A 26,546-nucleotide genomic window follows, 5' to 3' on the forward strand; every position below is an offset into this window, starting at 1 on the left:
GATCTTTCACATTTTTGTTTAATTCATATAGTGAAATACAAAATGATTTGGTCAGTGATTATCTGAAAGAAACTGGCCATTTCAATATCTTTATCTCTCGGACTGTGGTATATCTCTTGGATAGTCCTAGTAAGTCCATCTTCCTAGGCCTTGCCTTCCCTCTTTGGGAAGAGGTTAGTTTATTGCCAATTGCCTGGGGCATCTCTACTAGAGAATACCAACGGGACTGCCCAGGCTACATTTAAAGCTCAGCCTGGCTCTTCCACTAGAGCACTGGCATTTCCCCCTCTTTTTCTGGCTATGTAACACATCGTACTTACATAGAAAGTATGCTTTGTGGTGTTGCTCGACGGCTATTGTTTTTTGTTGCTTTAATCCTTTATAGCATAGCAGCTTCTCACCAGAGGAGGGGGACAGAGCTTTATAAAAGGCGATGGATCCCATTGATCAAAGAGAAAACCTTTCCTTTTTTTTTTTTGCCACGTTTCATTATAGACTTCCTATTTGTAACGTCATATACTGAAATATAACACTAAATCGATTTTTTATATATTTTTTTTACTTCTGTTGGAATTTTCGTTTCGTCTGCTTATGTGGAAAATATTTTTAACACCATTTTTTCACACCAGATCAACAAAAAAAAAAAACATGATCAATACTAACACCTCTTCCTTTTTTATGCGATGAACTGATTTTTTTTTTTTTCAGTGTATTCAAATCTTGAGATTGTTTGAAGGTTGCCGTAAACTTGAGACGGAAGAAGAGAAGATCTTACCGTTCCATGCGAGTTCTTTGACGAAGGAAGAGAAGGAAGAATTACTGAGACATGACATGGAATCTCCAACTGAACCTTTAGCCAAAGTAAGGTTTAAGGTTTAACTGGCTTTTTATTACACCAGAATGCTGAATAAACTCATATAATTTAAGGAAACTCTTTAGGGTAAATGTTACCTTACGCTACAATGGAACATCGACCTCTCTAATTTGTTTTTTTAGGAGTATTCGAGGTCGCTGACAACGAATCTGATAATCAAACCCGCCGCAAGCTTGCCGTTAGCATGGCATTAACCGCTAAACCTTGGGACTATTTTGTGCCATTTCACTGCCTTCGGTAGTGTTTTTCTTACATGATACGTTCGCGTGCAAACGGGAGTAGTGGGATTCACATCGCGTATGAATCTTGGCATGCCAGAATCTTTAAGCGGTCATTTCAAAGAAAGTTTTTTTTTTTTTTTCTTTTTTTAAATAGTGGTTTATTTATTTATTTTGTTTTACGTATTTTTAATGCTTTTTAATTGATCTAAAAACAGTTTTCCCAAGAGGTTTACAAAAGCATAACCACCAAACATATTGTTATGTTTTTCGTTCTTTTTTTGGGTGTGGGTGGTGTATTTAATTATAGGACTTGTGTAGTTTAACAAGTGCTTCTGCAGTTTAATTAACCGTTTTCCCGTAAGTAACTTTTTTTTTTTTTTTTTTTTTTTACAAAGGCATCACCACATTATCAAGGCCCAGAGGCCACTCAAGGATAAGGGTTAAAGAGTGTACATATGGAATATGGAACGGCTCATCAAGAACTTATTTACCTTAGACTTGAACACAACCATATTGTCGCCGACATTTACCATTTCACAAAAGTTCTGTTTACATTGGGGAGGAGGCGACGGTGGTGGTGCTGAGGCGCGCCCTCCCCAATGTAAACAGAATTTTTGTGAAATGGTAAATGTCGGCGAATTACTTTTTTTTTTTTTTACACAGTGATCACCACTTATCAAGGCCCGGAAGCCACTCAGGGATAAGGGTTATTGCAAGTACATCACGTTAGTGAGGAGATTTTATGAAGTGTTTAATTAGGGGGGGCGGTTCATTAGGAATTTGTTAACATTAGACTTGAAGACATCCAAGTTGTAGTCCGGAGGGAAGCAGGCAGACGGAACAGAGTTCCACAGGCGTGCAGTTCTAAGAAAGAAGCTTTGCTCATGAAATCCGCGTTTTGATTTAGGCACAGATATAGAGTGGGGGAAATTTTTCACAGTGGATTCAGCTAGACGGGTGTTTTTTGTGAAAGATTGGCGAGGGGGGACCAGGGATTGGAGTTCAGACGAGCACCTGCCATGAAAATAACGATAAAACAAGGATAGGCTCGCAACGTCTCTTCTGTGGGAGAGGGGTTGCAGGGTAGAGAAAAGGGCATCCCCCACTAAACCACGAAGTCTATTTTGTACTCTATCAAGGCATGATAGGCTGTTTTTGGCAGCTCCTGCCCAGATATGGCAACAGTATTCCATCCTTGGCCGTACTTGGCTTTTATATAGATAGAGAATTGCATCTGTAGTGAGATATCTTCTGGAGCGGTAGAAGGATCCCACCATCTTTCCTGCGACCTTGGCAACAGACTTGATGTACGTGTTCCATTTCAGATCAGGAGTAAAGGTCAAACCCAAAAGCTTGTCAAAACACGGGGCCTCACCCAGACGAGAGCCATCCATCACAATTGATGCCAGCTGGGGATCAGAGCGTTGAAAAACGGAAAAACGGTTAATTAAACTGCAGAAGCACCTGTTAATGGACCCCCCCCCAAAAAAAAAGAACGAAAAACATAAAAATGCGTTTGGTGATTATGTTTTTGCAAACCACTTGTGAAAAACTTTATTTTTTGATCAATTAAAATTTTTGATCAATCAAGCATTAAAAACTACGTAAGAAAAAAAGAAAAAAAAAAAGAAAAAATGAAACATTTTTTTTTTTTTAACTTTCTTATTAGAAAGATTCCTACGCGATGTGAAAAGACACTTCACTACGCCCGTTCGCACGCGAACGTATCATGTAAGAAAAACACTACCGAAGGCGGTGAAATGACACAAAATAGTCCCAGGTCTAGGGTTAATACCATGCAAACTGTAAATTTGCGGCGGGTTTGTTGTCAGCGACCTCGAATACCCCTAAAAAAACAAATTAGGGTGGTAAGGTAACATTTACCCTCTTTAGTTATAGATTATCCAAATACAGTATTTCTTCATTTTTCGCTGGGAGGAGGGAGGGGGTCGTTGTTTACCCCCGCCCCTCTCCATAAAGAGCAAGAAAAAAAAAATGCCAATATTGGATGCAGTTTAAAAACGTTTACGTATGAGATTATATACAGTACTGAATGCTTTCCAAATAAATTCTTAAAGACACTCTTACTCCTTAATACAGAAATATTGCTTTTAGTTACATAATAGTGTTCTATTTAAGATCCATTCAAAACATGGAAGATATTTATACGTCACTCTGTGTTCTGTGACAAAAAAAAAAAAAAAAAAAAATGCGTATCATTGCAGATTAACACGCTCTTGCTAAATCACTCCCACTCTAAGACATAAGATTCTATTTTTTTGGGGGGGGGCGATTACGTGTGAATACTCTGAGAAACTTACGGCTCTTTAATGGTTGCAAGAATTCAAACGTCAAAGGAGGCACAGTTATTCAACTACAGTATTCCTTCGCGAGGGTTTCGTTCTTTACCCCCTAACCCACCCAACCCCCACCACACAAATAGCGAAAAAACAGGTGAATATCGATGAAGTTTTAAAACATCTATGTATGAGATTGTATACGATAATGAATGCTCCTCAAACATTTTCTGAAGACACTATTACTCCTTAATCTATTTTATATATATATATATATATATATATATATATATATATATATATATATATATATACATATATATATATATATATATATATATATATATATATATATATATATATAAAAGTGAACGTGTGTGTGCGTGTGTGTACATTTTCCTACGCAATAACTCTGTCAATTTTAAGTCTGGGAAAATCTATGTAATCCGTTTTCAGCCAGAAATTTGGCTGTTAAGTAGTCAAAGTTCAACGTTTGACCTTTGAGAACTCTACCAAACTCCTCCGCCAATTTTGGGTCTAAACACTTGAAATTTTAGATATAGGTTCCTTGGACATGGATCTAACTTAATAACTTGATTTGAGCCCAAAACAATAAAAGTTAAAGGGTCATAATAGGGGTCAAAGTTTAAAAAAATTGACCATTTTTTTTGCTCAACATACGCCTCCAAACACCCGGGCAACGCCGGGCTGAAATGCTAGTACAGTAATAATGCAGTTATACAGCATGCAGTTATGTATTTCACTAATGTAGTAATGATAATGTTAATACATGTTAATTTTCGTACTACAACAATATTTTAATCAATTTACTGTTTACTTTTTTTTTCTTGGCCTTTTGGCCAAGATCAAAGTGTAGTATCTGTTCCGGCAGATACTGCACTTAAGATAATTTGTACCAGTCAATGGAGGGGAAACCCTCTATACTGGGACAATTATTATTTTTGGTAACCAGAGTGACCCCTTTTAGGGGAGCTGGTTTTTACCTCACATTAAAAACGGCCTTGTGCCTAATTTGCTCAGTGGGGGAGCAAATAAACACCATCTGTTCCGGCAGATACTGCACTTAAGATAATTTGTACCAGTCAATAGAGGGGAAACCCTCTATACTGGGACAATTATTATTTTTGGTAACCAGAGTGATCCCTTTTAGGGGAGCTGGTTTTTACCTCACATTAAAAACGGCCTTGTGCCTAATTTGCTCAGTGGGGGAGCAAATAAATACCATCTGTTCCGACAGATGCTGCACTTAAGATAATTCGTACCAGTCAATGGAGGGGAAACCCTCTATACTGGGACAATTATTATTTTTGGTAACCAGAGTGCCCCCTTTTGCCTACTTTTAGGGGAGCTGGTTTTTACCTCACATTAAAAACGGCCTTGTGCCTAATTTGCTCAGTGGGGGAGCAAATAAATACCATCTGTTCCGGCAGATGCTGCACTTAAGATAATTTGTACCAGTCAATGGAGGGGAAACCCTCTACACTGGGACAATTATTATTTTTGGTAACCAGAGTCCCCCCTTTTTGCCTACTTTTAGGGGAGCTGGTTTTTACCTCACATTAAAAATCGGCCTTGTGCCTAATTTGCTCAGTGGGGGAGCAAATAAATACCATCTGTTCCGGCAGATGCTGCAAGCTTTGACTAGCAAAGACCAGATGTGGGGGCAACCCCACATGCCTGACCTTTAACCAGCTCCCATTTCCCACCTCTCGGGAGCTGGTCCCCTTTTCCCCTTCCCCCTCCCTTCACTCCTCACATTAAAAATTGGCCTTGTGCCTAATTTGCTCGGTGGGGGAGCAAATAAATACCATCTGTTCCGGCAGATGCTGCACTTAAGATAATTTGTACCAGTCAATGGAGGGGAAACCCTCTATACTGGGACAATTATTATTTTTGGTAACCAGAGTGCCCCCTTTTTGCCTACTTTTAGGGGAGCTGGTTTTTACCTCACATTAAAAACGGCCTTGTGCCTAATTTGCTCAGTGGGGGAGCAAATAAATACCATCTGTTCCGGCAGATGCTGCACTTAAGATAATTTGTACCAGTCAATGGAGGGGAAACCCTCTATACTGGGACAATTATTATTTTTGGTAACCAGAGTGCCCCCTTTTTGCCTACTTTTAGGGGAGCTGGTTTTTACCTCACATTAAAAACGGCCTTGTGCCTAATTTGCTCAGTGGGGGAGCAAATAAATACCATCTGTTCCGGCAGATGCTGCACTTAAGATAATTTGTACCAGTCAATGGAGGGGAAACCCTCTATACTGGGACAATTATTATTTTTGGTAACCAGAGTGCCCCCTTTTTGCCTACTTTTAGGGGAGCTGGTTTTACCTCACATTAAAAACGGCCTTGTGCCTAATTTGCTCAGTGGGGGAGCAAATAAATACCATCTGTTCCGGCAGATGCTGCAAGCTGTGACTGGCTATGACTGGCAAGGACCGGATGTGGGGGTAGCCCCGCATGCCTGGCCTTTAACCGGCTCCCATTTCCCACCTCTCGGGAGCTGGTCCCCTTTTCCCCTTCCCCATCCCTTCACTCCTCACATTAAAAATCGGCCTTGTGCCTAATTTGCTCGGTGGGGGAGCAAATAAATACCATCTGTTCCGGCAGATACTGCAAGCTATGACTAGCAAAGACCAGATGTGGGGGCAACCCCACATGCCTGACCATTAACCAGCTCCCATTTCCCACCTCTCGGGAGCTGGTCCCCTTTTTCCCTTCCCCCTCCCTTCACTCCTCACATTAAAAATCGGCCTTGTGCCTAATTTGCTTGGTGGGGGAGCAAATAAATACCATCTGTTCTTCAGATGCTGCACTTCATTTTCTTGTTCTCTTTCGGTGGAGGAGAAATCCTTCACGACTGAGACAATTTTTATTTTTGTACCTTTTCTCCACGTTAAAAAACGACCCTGGTGTCTAACTCTGTCCCGTGGGGAGGCATAGTAAATAGGTACAATAACAATAGGCCTTTTGGCCGGGATCAAAGTGTAGTATCTGTTCCGACAGATACTGCAAGCAAAGACCATATGTGGGGGCAACTCCACATATAAGAACTTGGTCAATGTAGGGGCAACCCTTCATACCAATTGTCACTATCCAGCTCCCCTACTCCCCGGGGAGTTGGTCCCCATTTCCCCTTCACTCCTCACTTTAAAAATCGGCCTTGTGCCTAATTTGCTCAGTGGGGGAGCAAATAAATACCATCTGTTCCGGCAGATACTGCAAGCTATGACTAGCAAAGACCAGATGTGGGGGCAACCCCACATGCCTGACCATTAACCAGCTCCCATTTCCCACCTCTCGGGAGCTGGTCCCCTTTTTCCCTTCCCCCTCCCTTCACTCCTCACATTAAAAATCGGCCTTGTGCCTAATTTGCTCGGTGGGGGAGCAAATAAATACCATCTGTTCTTCAGATGCTGCACTTCATTTTCTTGTTCTCTTTCGGTGGAGGAGAAATCCTTCACGACTGAGACAATTTTTATTTTTGTACCTTTTCTCCACGTTAAAAAACGACCCTGGTGTCTAACTCTGTCCCGTGGGGAGGCATAGTAAATAGGTACAATAACAATAGGCCTTTTGGCCGGGATCAAAGTGTAGTATCTGTTCCGACAGATACTGCAAGCAAAGACCATATGTGGGGGCAACTCCACATATAAGAACTTGGTCAATGTAGGGGCAACCCTTCATACCAATTGTCACTATCCAGCTCCCCTACTCCCCGGGGAGTTGGTCCCCATTTCCCCTTCACTCCTCACTTTAAAAATCGGCCTTGTGCCTAATTTGCTCAGTGGGGGAGCAAATAAATACCATCTGTTCCGGCAGATACTGCAAGCTATGACTAGCAAAGACCAGATGTGGGGGCAACCCCACATGCCTGACCATTAACCAGCTCCCATTTCCCACCTCTCGGGAGCTGGTCCCCTTTTTCCCTTCCCCCTCCCTTCACTCCTCACATTAAAAATCGGCCTTGTGCCTAATTTGCTTGGTGGGGGAGCAAATAAATACCATCTGTTCTTCAGATGCTGCACTTCATTTTCTTGTTCTCTTTCGGTGGAGGAGAAATCCTTCACGACTGAGACAATTTTTATTTTTGTACCTTTTCTCCACGTTAAAAAACGACCCTGGTGTCTAACTCTGTCCCGTGGGGAGGCATAGTAAATAGGTACAATAACAATAGGCCTTTTGGCCGGGATCAAAGTGTAGTATCTGTTCCGACAGATACTGCAAGCAAAGACCATATGTGGGGGCAACTCCACATATAAGAACTTGGTCAATGTAGGGGCAACCCTTCATACCAATTGTCACTATCCAGCTCCCCTACTCCCCGGGGAGTTGGTCCCCATTTCCCCTTCACTCCTCACTTTAAAAATCGGCCTTGTGCCTAATTTGCTCAGTGGGGGAGCAAATAAATACCATCTGTTCCGGCAGATACTGCAAGCTATGACTAGCAAAGACCAGATGTGGGGGCAACCCCACATGCCTGACCATTAACCAGCTCCCATTTCCCACCTCTCGGGAGCTGGTCCCCTTTTTCCCTTCCCCCTCCCTTCACTCCTCACATTAAAAATCGGCCTTGTGCCTAATTTGCTCGGTGGGGGAGCAAATAAATACCATCTGTTCTTCCATTTCTCGTTCTTTTAATAATAATAATGTTAGTACATGTTAATTTTCGTACTACAACAATATTTTAATCAAGAAGAAACGTAAGTACAAGAGGACGGGGTTTGTTTTTGTTTTTTTTTTGTTTTGAAATTCTTCAAATCTTACTGGCACACGAAACAAAATCTCCAAATTTTAAAGAGAGAAAAAAAAAAATGCTAGCCATTAGATCTAAAAAAAAATCTCCAGATCTAGCGGGGGGGGGGGGAACACTGAATTAGCAACACTGCTCACTGTTAATTCGTTTTTATGACTGTTAGCCAGCGCTTTCTCGCCCTTAGCTTCACACGTCCATCTGGCTCTGCATGTAATCTGCTTCTTCTCTTTTTTGCTCGACCACGTGCTGTCCCTTTTTTCTCCTTTTTTTTTTCTCCTACTTCCCGTGACGTCAGCACGTGCACACTTGCTTTATATGCATATGTTCTAAAACGGCTGCTACTGCTAATATTTTCGCGTCAGCTATCCTACGGCTGCTGCTGATTTTCTCACATGTGCGCCATATGTTACAGCTTATAAATAATCGTTGAAAGTGATTCTGTATTTCTAAAAAATAATGTATATTTGTATCAATCGACATTACACAACTTTTCATGATCGACTCAATTTTCTTATTAGCATTGGTTCCCCCAATTATGTTAATTTAATAATGAATTGATAAGCTGTGATGTAAGCACATTTTTTTTTGTTCCTAACAGTTAATGATGGACTACCAACCACTGCGAAATTTCGAACTCTTTAGTCTTCTTTAGTTGTAACTGATACTAGCTCAAACAACTCTCCATTATACAGATTCCTTGAGAAAAGCGTTGGCATAAGGGAAATAACTCCTTGCTATTGTTTGTTGCGCCAGTGAAGAATGTATAAACTTTGTGGGTGTTTGTTTTGTGCGTTTTATACTTTGAGCTAGACACGCACACACACACACACACACACACACACACACACACACACACACACACACACACACACACACACACATGCACACACACAAGTTGAAAAATTCATCTTGATTTAAACTTACTTTGTCATTTGCTTGCCTGAATTAATAAACTGTGATTTAAGCACATTTTTTTTTCTGTTCCTAACAGTTGATGATGGAATACCAACCTCTGGAAAATTTCTGGAAGCGTTACCAGAAAGTCATGTTGGATAAAGTCGTCTTGCAAAAAGAGCAAAATCTTTTGACCCAGGAGAACCAGAAACTGCGATGTCTGCTCAAGCAATATCTGGACGGTATATCCGTTAACAATGCGGTCTTGTCGGAAGTAAACCCACTTCTAATGATACGCGGCTCAGAGAATGCAGGGTAAGAAACAGATTAATTTTATTATTATTATTATTATCTTGTGTGATTACTAATCAACAGGACCCGTTAGGCACGTATAGGCAGTCGAGCATTTACATGTTGTTGTAAGCTGTGTTAGGCATTAATTCTGCAGTCCTTGATGAAGCAGCTATAGTCATTGTGCCATTGCTGGTATGTAGTTCTATAATTGTGGTAGAAGAAAAGTTGTAGCTTGCAAGGAAGCAGTCCAATGTTAACGTTTTCCACGGATGAGAGGTTCTTGGAAAGAAACTCTGTTAATGCGGATTCTGTTTGATGTTAGGATGAGGAAAGAAAAGTTCTTTGCAGTTGTGGTAGGAAGATAAGTTCTTGCAGCGAACGCCTTAAAAGGAGCAACCAGAGATTGGAGTTCAGTCGAGCATTTTCTATGGAAATAATGATAGAGTAAAAAACGACTAACAATGTCTCTTTGAGAAAGGGCCTGTAAAAAAACAAAAAAGTATATTCTCCCCTCCACTAAAACTTTCATCCCGCATTTTCTGTAGTGCTATGGTTGTTTCTGTGATTTGAACAGCTGGGCTGACTCTGAAGACAAGATGATAAATTCTACCAAAATAATAGCCATCATTTGTCCGTTGAAGTCCTTCCACTTGTCTGTTGATCGACACTGATTTTTATCGACCTATAGCATGTGACCAGCTCATAAACACTGGATCTGATTGGTTCAGAAATTCAAATTCAAGTATTTGAATTTAAATTCTAGTCAAATGGCGCCCAACCGCTTTTGTACTTTATAGTGACTGAATTGCAAAGTGATTCAAACGAACAACTAAAAAGAAAATGGCTCTAATTGCTCCCCCCTTTCTTTCTCCACTTCGTTTTGGATTCACTTTCCTCTTCACTTCCTAAAACGAGTTAGTTTTCACAGGAACGTTTTAACTCAAAGCATTTTCTATGAAAATAACGATAGAGTAGAGAAAGAATAACGATCACTCTTCTTTGGGAAAAGGCCTGCAAAGAACGAAAGAGATTGTTCCTCCCCCCCCCCCCCCTAGAACTTTCAACCTACACTTTCTGTAGGGCTATGGCCGTTTCTTTTATTTTTAGACGGTCGAACTGATTCTGAAACCAAGATGATGAGATCTACCAAAAGACTGCAATCATTTATCTGTCAAGGTCCTTTCGCTTGTCTGTCAATCAACATTGATTTTATCAACCTGTAGTATCATGTGACCAGCTCAAAAACACCCGTTCATTAATGTGATTTCGTCATCCTTTGATTGCTGCATAAATTGAAAGTCAAATATTTGAATTCCGATTCCGTGAATCAGAAAAACTGCCGACTCAAAGTCCGCAGGAAAACAGTGTTAGATAAGAAGTTTGCATTGATATAAAAACGTTCTGCTTACTAAACCAGACTTCCTGTTTCAGTTTAAAATAATTTTTCAAGTTGACATAAAAGAACATATGTAAAAGTTTTGTATATGTTTTTATTTAGAAAAATATCTTTTACAAAAATAAGGCATACTTAATTATTTTTTTGCATAAAATGTATACTCCTATAAGTTTTGTTTTTTGGTCCCCCAACAAAAGGAGGGTGGACCTGTAAATTCACCCTTGTCTGTTCAACCATTCGTATATCTGCACTTTTCTCAATAACTACACTTTGGAATTTTTTGAAATTTTGCACAAACATTAAACATGATATGAGTAAAAAAGTAACAGAATAGATTTTCCGGGAAAACTCCGGTTGCCCCTCTAGGGGTGCCCTTCGGGTTAAAATGGCTAAAATTGACACTTTTGTGCTTATTATAAAAATTGATAACTTGGATTTTTTATAAAACTTTCTGAAAAGTTGTAACTAATTGATTTCTATATAATTTTGTTTGTCTATACTTTGCAATAACTTTTGGGTGTGCCGCAGGGACACTTTAAGGGCTAATAAGAACACTCCATTTTGGGGATTATTTTACCATATTTGTCCAAAATTTTCGGTGTCTATTTAACAGTTTTGCATGGTGATTCAAATTTAAATATCTTAAAGCCTTGGCGACTTTTAGGGCTAAATGGCGGGTGGAGTAGGGTGGCAAATGATGAACTTCTTTCTTTTTTTTGCATGGTGCAGAACTCAAATTTACATATGTTAAGGCCTAAAACTGCACCATTTGTATATTTTCACCAGGATTTGGCGTTCCCTGGGGGACTTTTGGGGCTAAATGAGGGATGGGGGGGGGACAAATGCTGAACTTAGTCATTTTTTATGCCTCGTTCACTGTGCACTCACGGCGGGAACCATGTATGCTTCACTTGTTTTTTTTTTGTTTTTCTTTTGCATTTTGGTTCCGATTCTCGGTGGTGGCGCACAAGTCATTTTTTTTTTTAACTTTTTAAATCATTACTAAATATTGGGTCCAAAATATATCTTCTGGTTTTGGAATGATAACTAACGATATACCCACGTTTTGCACGGGATTTTTCTCTATGATTGGATATCTGCAAAGCAGAAACCTGTGCACACAGCAGCAAGGTCCTGACCTTTTGAACTTGACCTTGAAAAATAGTGTGCACCATCCCTAGGTCGGAGACCATCATCATGTCAGGTTTAGTCATGATCGGTTCAGTGGTTGGAGCTGTAGGAGAGTATATGTACATAGGCTATGACCTTAACCGTAACCTTGAAAAATGGTGTTCACCATGCCAAGGTTTGGTCATGATCTATCTGTCCAGTGGTTTGAGCTGTAGGAGAGTTGTACACACACACACACATATATATATATATATATATATATATATATATACACACACACACACATTCTTTTCTTGCTTTGTTAAAATGATAACTTTTTACCCTAACTCATATTTAATGATGGCGTCACACCACAAATCGAAATGATACAAATTTTATTCTGCTTTTTATTTTATTTTTTTGCAGTTTGCAAATTGAAATGAACGATCCACGAGTCATGAAGAAAAATCCTACTGGACACGTTAAACAGGAAGCGGCCCTGATTGCAAAAAATATAATTTATTGAAGAACTGTAGTTTATTTTATGCAAATAAATTTTATTGTTGCCACGAATATCTGCTACTAGTGTAGTGTTGGTCTTGGCTTTGGATAGTGTATATTGGCGATAGAAACATCTTTGAAAAGTGCCAGGAACAGTGCTTACAGTTAATATACATATCTGAGTATTTGGCAGCGTGGCATTGTGTATGTATGGGCGTTAGTTTATGTTATTCTTGTTAGTGTGTGTGTATAGCTATGTGTAGCAGTTCGTTTCTGTTCACCTGATTGTTGCTAGTGTGTAAGAATGCATGTGTAAGATGAATCAGGCTGGTATGTAAGTCATTGAGTCCTTTTGCTTCCTCCAATCAAAGGCTGGAGGAGGATGTTGAGCAGACGTTTCTTTATAAAATTTCGTTTTTCTTAATATTTTTATTTAAAGGTTTTAGGTCGCACTTACTACTTGGTGACCTTTCTTTTCTCTTAATGTTTGATTTTTTTCCATTTTTACATGCCTGCGTGTTTGTGGATATCCTTCATTTTCTTCCTTCACTAAAACAATAACTTTTATATCTCAATCCATATTAAATGTCTGTGTATTTCTTTGACAACACACTAAAAACACTATTATCTCTCAAAGATGACTTCTACCAAAGCTAAGGACTACACCACATTAACAAAGCAAGAGAGTTACCTTGTTTGATATATAACGTCAAATATTAAGGTGGGTATGTTAGCTAGTTAATATATTAGCTAGTTCATATCAGCTGACATACATACAACTGCTATGTTGGAAAACAGTTATGTTGGAAAACAGTTATGTTGGAAAACTAGTCAGAGCACTCATCCCATGATGGGTTCATAACACAGAGACTCTTCAATAAAACCCAGTATATTTAAAAAAAAAAAAAAAAGAAAAAAAAGCAAAACAAATTGCAAGTAAATACTTCTTCTTCTTTTACTAGGGGGAGGGGTCACTGCTCATCAAGGCCCAAGGCCACTCGAGGATAAGGGTTAATGAGTGTTAACTAGACTGTGAGACAACTTTGTGATGACCAGTGATGGTGGAACTTAGATATGGTTTGATTATTTAAGAGGATGGCTCAACAAACATTTATTTATATTAGACTTGAAAATGCTGGGAAGCAGCCTCATGGCATTGTCTTGCACAAACATTGCTCATGGAATTTTCGTTTAGTTTTAGGCACCGATAGAGAGTAAGTAGAATTATTGACAGTTCTTGTAGTAAAGATGGTCATAGATTGAAGTTTAGTTGAGCATGTGCCACGATAGAGCAAAGATAAACACGCAACGTCTCTTCTTCTCAATAACTGCTTTTACGAACGTTTTAAAAAATTATTTTGCGTTTGTCAAAAGTCTGTGCTGTTTCTCTCAAAAAATATTGTCTTGTTCAAATGAAACGGAAGCAATTCTATATGGACAAATCAGCCAATTAAAAAAAATTCCAAAACACGCAAAGTATTTTTCGGAAGGAATTAAATCGAATTTCATTTCTTCTTTCTTACCAATATGTTTCAACAATCCAAAAGAAAAACTTAAAAACCAGAATCAGATAATTCTTTTTGTAGGAAGAAAGCTATCGATGACAATGAAATGATAAAAACTGACTTTACTTTATATATAAGACTAACAGGGAAATTCGACGTTGTCCGGGATTAAATGAGAATCAATGAATGTTCCTCACTTTGAATATTTTTATTGTCATCGAAATCAGTTAACTCGTCTATTTTTCAATCAAATTCATTGATTGCCTACTTTAATCGGGGATCCACTGCGGTGCACAGGGAAGAAGCTTGACATACCTCCCCACAGTGGCTTAATCCATAATATATTATTGTATCTACATTACACTGTAGATAACCCACTGTTGATTTTATAAAATTATTTTTATATCTAATGACTTGAATTAAAGTTTAAAATGCAAAAGTCAAGTATCACAGTTCAATTGTGCTCTAAACAGAAACATTCATTTTGAATGTGCCCCTGTCTTATCAAAGAACCTACTGTTGATTTCATATGCCGACCCTTCTAATTGCGCGGCGATAAAACGTCTCAGATCCACTTGTGATGTTAGGCTGTATAATGGTGTTAACTGTTGTCAAAATGAGACTTTTTCTTCTTAAATTGGATTTTTTTCAACCATTGACTTTCATATTTATCAGAGGCGTTCTAATACAAACCCTATCTAAAAACACTCCCAAGCACATAAAATATATTTGAATGGAATTTCAAAAAAGTCGGCCCAGACATTTTGGCGTCGATAGGTAATGAACTCACAGACACAGACACAAAGTGCTTTTTATATATAAGTAGAGAATGTAATATATTTACAAGTTAGAAAGGCATTTCATCCAAGGCATGAAAATTGTTAAACAAAATGTTTTTACTATAGGCTTTAAAAATAAAGGTACAAGATTCAATTTGAAATTTATTTATCTTCAAAGTGCACGTTTTATAAATTTGACAAAGTAAGGTATAAAAATTAAATTTAAATTGAATCAAAAAATTACCTTGGATTTATTTTATGTAATGTACATTCTGTAGCACTTTTTAAAAAAAATCATTGAAAATTTTATATCTATATCATTAATTGCTAGATGAAAGATAATGTTTTTAAATTGCAAGAAAATGTACATTACATAAAATAAATCCAAGGTAATTTTTTGATTCAATTTAAATAAAATTTTTATACCTTACTTTGTCAAATTTATAAAAGTGCACTTTGAAGATAAATAAATTTCAAATTGAATCCTGTACCTTTATTTTTAAAGCCTATAGTAAAAACATTTTGTTTAACAATTTTCATGCCTTGGATGAAATGCTTTTCTGACTTGTATCTTATCTTTTTAAGATTATATTTTAAAACTCTCCTTCTCTCTATTTCAGTTTGTATTTCTCTTCACACCACAACTCATTTTTGAAACCCCCTCTCCTCACACCACAACTCATTTTTTGCAATTTTGTAATACAGGTCTGAATAAGAAATTCTGATTTTTTTTTTTTTAACAAAAACTTTAAAATAACTTTTTTAAATTAAATTTTAACAAACTTCTTTCAGAATAGAAAATCTTTAAAATTTAATAAGGAACATATTTTATATAGGTTTCCTTAACAGATATTCAGTACATAACGAGAAAAATAGAGATGAAAATTTCAAAAGGACTGTATAACTGGTTACGGTCTCTAGTATTCCCCGCCAGCGAAAGTCTTTGTTATTGTTATTCTATTATTATTATTATTTAAAACATTTTGTTTCCTGCTCTTTCGCATGAGGACTAATTCAGTTGTGTGTCTGTACCGTAAGAAAATCACTTCCTAACTGATTTACTCACAGTTTCCTAATAAAACAAGTCAGCCATTTTCATAAAGTATCTTTTAAAATGAAACTCGCATTTACACCCAACAATTTCTTTACAAAAAATTACTTCACTGATAAAAGTATATCCACCATAATGCATTTTGGTTTCTTTGAGAAAAAAAAAATGCAGATATTTTATTAAATTAAGCTATGAACACAAAATCCTACTTGGCACAAATAATTTATTGAGAAAAATAATGTACTTACTAAATGGATTTGGTTTCAAGACACACGTTTGCGCCATTCTCAAAAAGTCCGGAATATCTGGAAGTAATAATATCTAGTAATCTCAGATTTGACGACCACTTCATTTGGGGCCTGTGTGTTCTACTAGAGGAGCCAGCTCAACTTATCCTGAATGAGCGTCACTTTAAGTCAACAGTTGCATCTTTCCTGCCGCGATCCTGTTCCTTTTGGAGTATATGATCTAATTGGTTTGGTAGCTGCTTGTTGGAATGTGACAGTTGTATCTGTTGCCTGCAGATTATTTCATGGTCCTTGCCCCATCACATTTTCGGAGTTCTATATTGTCTAACTATTGTGATGTTCCTAAGTTTTATATATTCCTTAATTAGCTAGGTAGCCTCTGTCTATTGCTAATGGTTTTTATGACTATGGCTTAATAAAGATAAAAAAAAAAAAATTCTTTTCTGTTTCTTAGTAAGAACCAGAAAGAATAAGTGCAGGGTGGAACGATAAAATTGTTGCCCTAGAAAAGACGCCATGATTCCATTTCTATTTGATAAAAACTTTTTTGTTTGTTGTAGATCATTTACTAGTTGGCCAGTTGTATACAAATCCCAAGAGCGATAAGAGCCTTCTATCCTGTCTGAAAGTGACACAATGTTCAACGAGCGAGATCGGAGATGTTCCACTGTACAACTCATGCTCTCTACTGATCCAATTATGATAACAGGACCATTGCCAGCACCCTCAAAATGCATTGATGGATTGTCACGAATAACAGGGACGTGCTCAGGGTGAATTTTCCAGCCACGTTTATGGTCTTTGATATGATTTCAAGTGAGGGCCACATCATGCCACCCCACATCTTGGAAGTAGGCTTGAAAGTCAATGCCAAAGTGTACCTGGATGTGCTGAAGAGTATGGTGATCCCCTGGTGCAATCAGGTGGCCGCTGGCAGATCCTGGGTGTGGCAGCAGGACTCTGTATCATCCTACAAGTTCAAAGAAAGACTGCTACAACTTTGTACCCTTCTCTCACTGGTTCCCCTCCTCCCCCGACCTGAACCCGCTGACTACTTTGTTTGGTCATACGTCAAGAACATCACCAGCATGACCTCCCACAACATCAAAGCCAGCCTGATCTCCACCATCCGGCGAGTATTTGCCGAGCTCCTGTTGGTGCTTGTGGAAAAGAACGTGCTCCCAGTTCCGGACCCGTATCGAGGTGGTGATTGAGGCTGAAGGCGGCTACATTGAATAGATGTCAGCTCTACTACATAATCAAGTTACCTGAATTAATTTTTTTTCGGTAAAGGTTTAAAAATAAAGCTGTAGTGTTGTTTTCTTTAGGGCGACAACTTTATCGTTCCACCTTGTAAATATATTGGTGCAAAAGTCTTTGCCAATTTAAAATTTCATCTTCAAAATAAAAACGGTTTTTGAAAATTTTTATTCATAGCAATAATGACCTTTCTCCCTATGACTTGATTCCATCTGTCAAAGAGCTTATAAATAATGTTTAATGTTCTTTAGGTTTGCATGTAAAATAGGACTTTAACTCATGTTCAGTCTCTTTGTATGATGTTAATCTAAGACCATCTAAATGGTTTTGTAATCCTCGAAATAAGGGATAATCCGAGGGAGCTAGGTCAGAAGAATGTACAGGATGGGGCAAGATTTCCCAACCAAATTCTTCTAGGAAATCTTTGGTCTGCAGTATTGTGTGATGACAAGCATTATGATAGAAGATGATTCTGTCGAAGGAATAGAAGGTCATTTTCGGGCGAGGAGAGAATATTACAGAAAAATAAAAATGATTCTTTAACAATTTAAAAGAAAAAGTAATAAATTAATTATGGTGACAGGTTTAAGTAATAACGATACACGTCAAATTAAAGTAAAATGGTTTTAAAATGGCCCATCTAGAAACCGACAAAAACTTTTGCACCGGCCTGATGCAAAAAATAATTTTCAAATAAGTAAATAAAATAAATGAATTACAAAACTTTATAAAACAAACAAACAGAAAAAAAAAAACACTCAGTTTAGAAAAAATATAGACAAAAATATTTGGAAGGAAAATAATTTTCAAATAAGTAAATAAAATAAATGAATTACAAAAATTTATAAAACAAACAAACAAACAAAAAAAACACTCAGTTTAGAAAAAATATAGACAAAAATATTTGGAAGGAAAATAATTTTCAGAAAAAAAAAAAAAAGTCTAAGTGCTTTCAGACTTGTACACCTGCCGAAGAAAAGACTTGCAATCAAACACTTTTTAAATAGTTTTTTTTATTTTCCTTTCTTGTATCTTTACAACTGGCTTGACAGGTGTGACCTTTCTTACGTAAGATACACAAAGAATAGAATAAAAACAAAATAAAAGTTTTCAGGTAAATCCAGGTTTCACAATATCTAAAGAGATACGGCGATGCCAATTTATTTTAAGGTTTTGGGTCCCTTACATACCCTCTACGACACTTCTTTAGAAGTTTTAGTGACAAAATCGCGCCATTGCTTGACTCCTCCCCCTTTTCAAGTCGCAGGGTACGAAATAGAGTAAAAATTTGTTTTCAATGTCCCTAATAGAAAAATTAAATACTTACTATCTGTTCAGTAATATATCTGTAATACGATGGGGTATCATTTTGTCTCCAATGGACCCAAGTCACGGTGCAATGCAGGATTATCCCGTTCAATCAATCTCTTCTAAAGAGGAGACTTCGCTGGTTTGTCACACTGCATGCCATCCACGAAGTAATAGCTCCAGAACCACTCCAAAGTTGGTGAAGACGCTCTGGAGGCCAACTGAAGATGTGGTTACACACCATCAAAGCTGACGTCGAACCTAACTCCGATTAACAGGTATTCGCTACTGGTCCTGCAACTAGCTGCCCATCAGTATCATGGCTGCTACAAACCTTTGTGTATAGTCTGTGTTCATTTGGGGGCTGTGTGTTCTACTGGAGGAGCCGGCTCCACACATCCTGGGTAAGCATCGCTTTAAGTCAAGTCAATTCAAGATGGGGTGTTCTTGGATCCCCACATCTGCAGCATGCTGCTATGCATCCCACCAAACATGCAGCATTGCTCATGTCTTAATGTTCAATGCACTCTTTTTTTTCTTTTTTTTTTATTGCATGGAGGTCACCACTTATCAAGGCCCGGAGGCCACTCAGGGATAAGGGTTATTGCATGTACAGTAATCAATGAGATAGCATTGTAGTAATCATTAGTATTGGAGATTTGATAGAGTGTCTTACTTAAGAGGGCGGTTTCTCAGGAATTTGTTTATGTTGGACTTGAAGACATCCAAGTTGTAGTCAGCTGGGAAACAGACAAACAGAAGAGAGTTCCACAGTCGTGCACTTCTGAGAAAGAAACTTTGCTCATGGAATCTACGTTTGGATTTAGGCACAGATAAAAAGTGGGGAAAATTATTGACAGTAGTTTCAGCCAGACGGGTGTTTCTCATGAAAGATTTGTCGGGGAGGGACGAGAGATTGGAGCTCAGACGAGCACTTGCCATGGAAATAACAATAAAACAAAAATCGGCTCGCAACGTCTCTTCTGTGGGAGAGAGGCTGCAGGGAAGAGAAAAAGGCACCCCCACTAAGCTACAAAGTCTATTTTGTACTCTGTCAAGGCAGGATAGGCTGTTTTTAGCAGCTCCTGCCCATATGTGGCAGCAGTACTCCATCCTTGGACATACCTGGCTTTTATACAGATAGAGAATTGCATCAGTAGTGAAATATCTTCTGGAGCGGTAGAAGGATCCCACCATTTTCCCTTGGCAACAGACCTGATGTACGTGTTCCATTTCAGATCAGGAGTAAAGGTCAAACCCAAAAGCTTGTCAAAACATGGAGCCTCCCCAAGACGAGAGCCATCTATTTCAATTGATGCCAGATGCGGATCAGAGCGTTGATGATGTAAAGATAGAAGCTTGGTTTTAGATGCATTAAAAGTAACCAGCCACCTCTTCCCCCACTGTACCACACGCTCAAGATCAGAGGAGAGAGAATTAGAGGGAACCTTGTCATTTATGGCCTTTGATGTGTTGCCATAGATGGTCGTGTCATCAGCATAGATGTCAACGAATAATTTAAGTATGTGTTTTTGGAGGTCATTGATGTAGATCAGGAAGAGAGTTGGGACCAAGATGGACACCTGAGGGACTCCAGCATTAATACTGTGGGCCTCTGATATTTGTCCATCAGCCACTACTCTTATGAGCCTATCAGAGAGAAATGATTTAATGATTGAGAAAACATTTCCAGTGATAGCGTAGCTGGAAATCTTGTGAAGTAGGCCCTTATGCCATACCTTATCGAAGGCCTTTGATATGTCAAGAGCAATTGCCCTGGAAAGGAAGCCTTTGTCAAGAGATTCACTAATCCTATGAGATATAACCGTTAGCACATCTGCTGTAGATCTTGCAGAGCAGAAACCATATTGCATGTCACTAAGAAGGTTGTTTCTGCTGAGGTGGTTGACATGTAGAGAATAGAGCTTAATGTCACCATATTTAATATGGATTCCAACAACTTACTCATGACATACAGGAGACTTATTGGTCTGTACTGAGAGGGAGATGACTTTTCACCTGAATTCTTAAATACAGGGCATACTGATGAGGTTTTCCAGGGTATTGGAAAGCACTTCTCCTTAAGGCAACGCTTAAACAGTTTTGTAAGTATGGGGGCAAGTTCTGGTTGGAGTTTCTTCAGCACTATAACTGGAATGCCGTCAGGGCCAGTTGCTTTACTGGAATCAAACAAAGAGATAAATGTTAAGTTGTGCATGTAATTGTGAACAAAGGTTGCTTGGATGTTTGACTCTCGGTTAGGGTGTTAGTAGCTATGACAATCAGTGGTTGAAAAAGTTTTTCTATTTATATTGTAATAGGAAAAGAGTTTTGTCTTAGTAGCATCAAATGCAGCCATCCTTTTGTTGTCCAATTCTACAGTTTGGAAACCATCTTCTAAAGATTCAGCCATTGGCGGAGGCAGATTGCTGAGACAATCTTTCACTTGGTGCTTGTATCACTAAGTGAAAGATTCTTATGGAATATTGAGATAACCTGCCCCACTACATTGCTTTGGTAAATGTGTGTTTTCATTTTACCAACATGTAGAGAATAGAGCTTAATGTCACCAGCAAATATACCCATCTCAGAGACAATTTCATCGGGGTGGTCCTTTATGAATATCAGGAACAATAAAAGTCCAAGGATCGACACGTGTATTAATGTCAGGTTGTTTGGATGTATGGCCATTGAGGACAATCTGGATCTTTCTTTTAGCCAAGAAGCCTATGATTATCTATATAAATAAAGCAGTAGATGTATGTATGTGTGTCCGTGTGAACATTTTTAACCGATAAACATTTAAACTTTTACTCACATCACACTAGAATCAATAAGAAATAGTAATCATACACCAAGGATGATTTATAATGAGAAATATCTTTGTTTGGATGGATGTATAATGCGTACAGAAATATGTTGGCAAGTTGAAATACAAAATGTTAATTTCAACTTGCGGACATATTTCTATTACTTTTGCTTAATTAAAACTTTTTCTTATTTATCTATCGATAGCTGAAATGGAGCTATAAATGTCTTGGTTTCAATTCTAGCTGATGGCACCTATCATTTTTTTTTAACTTTTGAAATCAGTACTATATATATAATATTCAATAGAGAATTGGCTTAGTAATAATAAATACAAAATCTGCATTAATTAAAAATATATTTAAGCATATTTTACGCCTGGGCAAGGCCAGGCGTCCCCTCTCTCCCTGCTCATATTAAATATTTGTCCAGTAATGCCATATGAATCATCTTCGTTAGAAGACCTTCACGTCTAGAGAATTAGATTAGAGACTTCTTTTGGACCATGTCTAAAAGAGAAAGGGGTGAATAGTTGGTATACCAGTTCATGCATGGGTGAATGGTAGCTTTGTAGATATATAGAATACTGGCAGGTGTGACAAGTTTTCTAGCCTGGTAGAGGGAGCTCAATCTTCTTTGCAGCAGACTTGGAAGTATCTTCTGTATATGCATTCTAATTCATGTAACCTGTGAATATCAGGCTAAGGAGTTTGAATGTTAAACTCTCAGGTAGGATGTTATTAGTCATGTCAATGATTGGAAAATTTTCTTATGATTGTTAAAAGAAAGGAGTTTTAACTTAGTAGCATTAGTTAATATAACCATCTATTTATTTCACTGCAGACTGGGGGTCATTTCTGGGATTCAGCCATTGTCTTTGTGCGTGTTGAGAATCAAGCAGGGTGTCATCAACAAATATGCTAATATCTGACATAAAGGAGATTGTTTATGAAGATTAGGAATAATAAAGGCCAAATATCATGTTTAGATATGTGGCCATCAAAGACGACCTGGAGCTTTCTTTTGTCTAGGAAGGATCTGATTATATTAAATATTCGTTCAGTAATATCATACGACTTCATATTCATGGGAAGACCTTCATACGACTTCATTTTCATGGGAAGACCTTCATACGACTTCATTTTCATGGGAAGACCTTCATACGACTTCATTTTCATGGGAAGACCTTCACACGACTTCATTTTCATTGAAAAGACCTTCACACGACTTCATTTTCATGGAATAGACCTTCACACGACTTCATTTTCATGGAATAGACCTTCACACGACTTCATTTTCATGGAATAGACCTTCACACGACTTCATTTTCATGGAATAGACCTTCACACGACTTCATTTTCATGGAATAGACCATCACACGACTTCATTTTCATGGAATAGACCTTCACACGACTTCATTTTCATGGAATAGACCTTCACACGACTTCATTTTCATGGAATAGACCTTCACACGACTTCATTTTCATCGAAAGACCTTCACACGACTTCATTTTCATGGAAAAGACCTTCACACGACTTCATTTTCATGGACAAAACCTTCACACGACTTCATTTTCATGGACAAAACCTTCACACGACTTCATTTTCATGGACAAAACCTTCACACGACTTCATTTTCATGGACAAAACCTTCACACGACTTCATTTTCATGGAAAAATGACCTTCACACGACTTTATTTTCATGGGAAGACATTAATGCCAATCCTTGTCAAAGGTTTTAACTATATATCAAACTCTACCAGTTTAGCTTCACCTGCCTTATCCAGTCTATGTTTTATGTGTTCAGAGATAACTTTTAGGATATCCGCAATAAAATATGCTTGCCAAAATCCATACTGATTGCTAGAAAGAAGTTTAGCATCAATGAGAGGGCAGACTATCGCTAGCTTGATTAATGATTTAAAGATTTTAGCAAAGAACGAGTAGACTGATAGTGTAATAATTTTGAGGGTTATTTCTTTCACCAAAATTCTCGGACATTTTTACCACAGAGGCAATTTTCCAGCTATCAAGGAAGGAAGATTTGGTAAGTCATTGGTTAAAGAGTTTGGAGAGGACAGGGGCCAGCTCAGCAAAGCATTTCATTAACTGGAATAAAATCAGGTGCACATGCTTTATGGTGTGAAGATTTTTTTTAATGATATCTTGGACATGGGAAAAGGTGACAATCGGATTATCAAATGTGACTTCAGTCTGCAATAGGAAATTTGGAAGAGAGTGGTTTGCAGAATCCAAACTAGAGATCAAGGCAAATAGTGCAGCCTTATCAGTTGGCGTGCAAACAACATCATTGTGATTTTTTTTTTTACATAGGCATAACCACTTATCAAGGCCCAGAGACCACTCGAGGATAAGGGTTAAAAGTGTACAGTAGTCAATTGGACAATATAGTAATCGTTAGTAATGGAAATTCAGTAAATTTCTTAACTTAAGTGGAACGGCTCATCAAGAACTTGTTTACATTGGACTGTTTTTCTTTGAGAGTGGGGGAAGGGTTGAGTTGTTTGTTTCTGTTGGGTTCGGTTTGGAGTATAGCCAGAAATTTAAGGAATTGGTCCATTGTTTTATGCTTGGTTAGACGTGACCGCAAACCTGTCAGTTAGCAGAGAAACCGAGTATCACTGTAACTTCACAAAATAAACTATCGTTGCATGTCATAGAATGTAGAGTTATAAGCTTATTTAAAAGGGAAAGCTCTTTGTTTGAGAACATACGATTGAAACTAAGGTCAGTATTATGATCAAGCATCAAGATTATTAGTTTCATAAGATAAAGAGAAACTAGCAATATCCCTTCTGTGAAGAAAGAGTTGTAGATTTCTCAAGAATTGTAAACATACACAATTCTGCATGTTTAGTTGGCTGCATAGGTGCATACTACGAACAGCAGACCTGCAATAGGAGAAATATTTAATTAAGACAAGGGCCACTCAAGAAACCAGCTAGGCTCTTTGAAATAATGCCTTCTTGAATAAAAAGTTCCATACTGTGATTGTGAACCAATTGAGACTTTACAAAAGTTATGTTCATTCTAGATGGTGGGCACCTGTGGTCAGACAAATTTTATGTCCATTTATTAACAGCTAATAAATCTTCAGTAGTTTTATCTAAAACTGTAAACATGCAAAATGTTCCATGTTTAGTATGGTGCATTCTACAAATAGCAGACCGGCAATAGGATAATAATACTTATTAAAGGCTATCAAGGGCATTTTTTTATCGTGATGCCACAGCTTAAGAGAGGCCCATCTACCCTCGAGAGAAGGATAGACTGCGCCAGTTTCCCAACCTGGTATTTTTACTTTGCGATACATACAGCACCTAACTTTCTCTAATGGTCACCCATCTGGCACTGGCAAGGCTTAATGTTGCTTAACTTCGGTGATCTGGTGAGAACCGGTGCGTCAATGTGATTGTGCCGTGTGTCAACATGATTGATAGCTTTGGCGAAGCATCAAGTATTTCCAGCCATTAGAAAAAACGTGAAAGATTCTGCAGAATTTGTTCATGTTTCACCTGTGCCTACTGGCATTTTTTTTTTTTTTTTTTTTTTTTTACTTATTAAAAGCATCACTGGTATGAAAAAAAGCAGAGAGTACCGAAGTGGTTTCAGAAATGAGGACTTTGAAAGTAAAGAAGGTAGAGCACTGTTGCGCACATTTGACTACGGACATTTAAAAACAATTGTTGAACAAAACTCACTTCAAGGTGTTGGTTGGTTGTTTTTGTTTTACGGCATATCATCCCTTTTCAGGTTATTTAATGCTGAATACAGTGATTTTGAAGAACAATTTTAATCGAATATATTTGTTGTTTTCAAGTCGGTTTCTATTTAAACCATAGTTGGGACCCTAACAGGTACTACCACTCCGGGTCAGAATGGACCTGGGAGCAATGGCAATTAAAGGGTGACTCCACACTCCCCAAAGCCCACAAGCTGGGGCCTCACCACCGGGTATAGTTTAAGGTCATATCCAGGATCCACTTCAGGGTGTCAGAGAAATGCCTAAGGTTGTTAGTATGTAAACATGCGCAATGCTGCATGTTTGCTGGGGGTGCATAGATGCATGCTGCAGACGAGATGTACACAGCAAAATGCGATTAAAAAAAAAGTGAGGTTGTGAAGCGAAATTTGTAGTGATTGCAAAAATGACTTACCATCAGAAACACCAATATGTCTGCACATAAAGGGACGTTTATAAATTATAAGATTTTATAAAGCTAATTGTGTTCTCACCTGTCCCAACCCTTACATTATTGTCACTCCACATTCTGAACATATATATATATATGTTCGTTGTCTGTGTGTTTACATAATCACTATTTTATCTATAATAATCAAATAAATACATAATTTCAGCCGAAGGTTTGTAGGATAGTGAAAACACACTCAACCACAGGCTCTCTGGTTACAGGATTGAATTATAGTATTGTCAGCCACGCTGATTAGTCGTATATACAGTGAAACACGTGTCTATGGACAGTTATTTTATCTACAATGAATAAATGTTGGTGTACAGACTAACAGGTACGTACACAGTTTTTGTGCAATTAAAATTTTCTAATGTTGCAGTAAAACTGGATAAGCTTATTTTATTCAGTCAGGTGTATTCATTTCTTTTTGATTAAGATAAAACAACTTTCACTTTACGTTTTTTTCTGTTTTTATTTACATAGGCATCACCACTTATCAAGGCCAAGAGGCCACTCAAGGATAAGGGTTAAAGAGTGTACAGTAGATGATTGGAAAATATAGTACTTGTTAGTAATGGAAATTCGGTAAATTTGTTAACTTATATGGAACGGCTCATCAAAAACTTGTTTACGTTAGACTTGAAGAAAACCATATTGTAGTCAGCTGGAAAGCAGGAAAACGGAAGACAATTCCATAGGCGAGCAGTTCTAAGAAAGAAGCTTTGTTCATGGAATCTCCGTTTAGGTTTAGGCACAAATAAAGAGTGGGGGAAATTATTGATAGTGTTTTCAGCTAGATGGGTGTTTCTTGTGAAAGTTTGGCGAGGGCGGGGGGGGGGGCATAGATTGGAGCTCAGTCGAGCAGTTGCCATGAAAATAACGATAAAGCAGAGACAAACTCGCAACATCTCTTCTGTGAGAAAGAGGTTGCAGGGAAGAGAAAAAGACATCTCCTACAAGGCTACGAAGTCTATTTTGAACTCTATCAAGGCACTAAGGCAGGATA

The 26,546-nt window shown here is 38.0% G+C and overlaps 1 protein-coding gene and 1 pseudogene across 1 annotated transcript in view; both read left to right on the forward strand.

The window, feature by feature from the left end:
* Nucleotides 1-12,438, forward strand: part of LOC145255803 (dynein regulatory complex subunit 2-like) — a 59,333-nt gene extending 46,895 nt beyond the window's left edge. Inside the window, exons 8-10 of the mRNA XM_080114490.1 lie at nt 709-861; nt 9,163-9,380; nt 12,292-12,438. Coding sequence (XP_079970616.1) covers nt 709-861; nt 9,163-9,380; nt 12,292-12,391 — 471 coding nt within the window. The 3' untranslated portion in view covers nt 12,392-12,438. The remainder of the gene's footprint in view (nt 1-708; nt 862-9,162; nt 9,381-12,291) is intronic.
* On the forward strand, nt 4,233-4,377 carry LOC145255932 (U2 spliceosomal RNA; annotated as a pseudogene).
* Nucleotides 12,439-26,546: the final 14,108 nt, after the last annotated feature.

The sequence above is a fragment of the Euprymna scolopes genome, chromosome 31, assembly GCF_053919585.1.
Source record: "Euprymna scolopes isolate OS-2025 chromosome 31, ASM5391958v1, whole genome shotgun sequence".
Lineage (NCBI taxonomy): Eukaryota > Metazoa > Mollusca > Cephalopoda > Sepiida > Sepiolidae > Euprymna > Euprymna scolopes.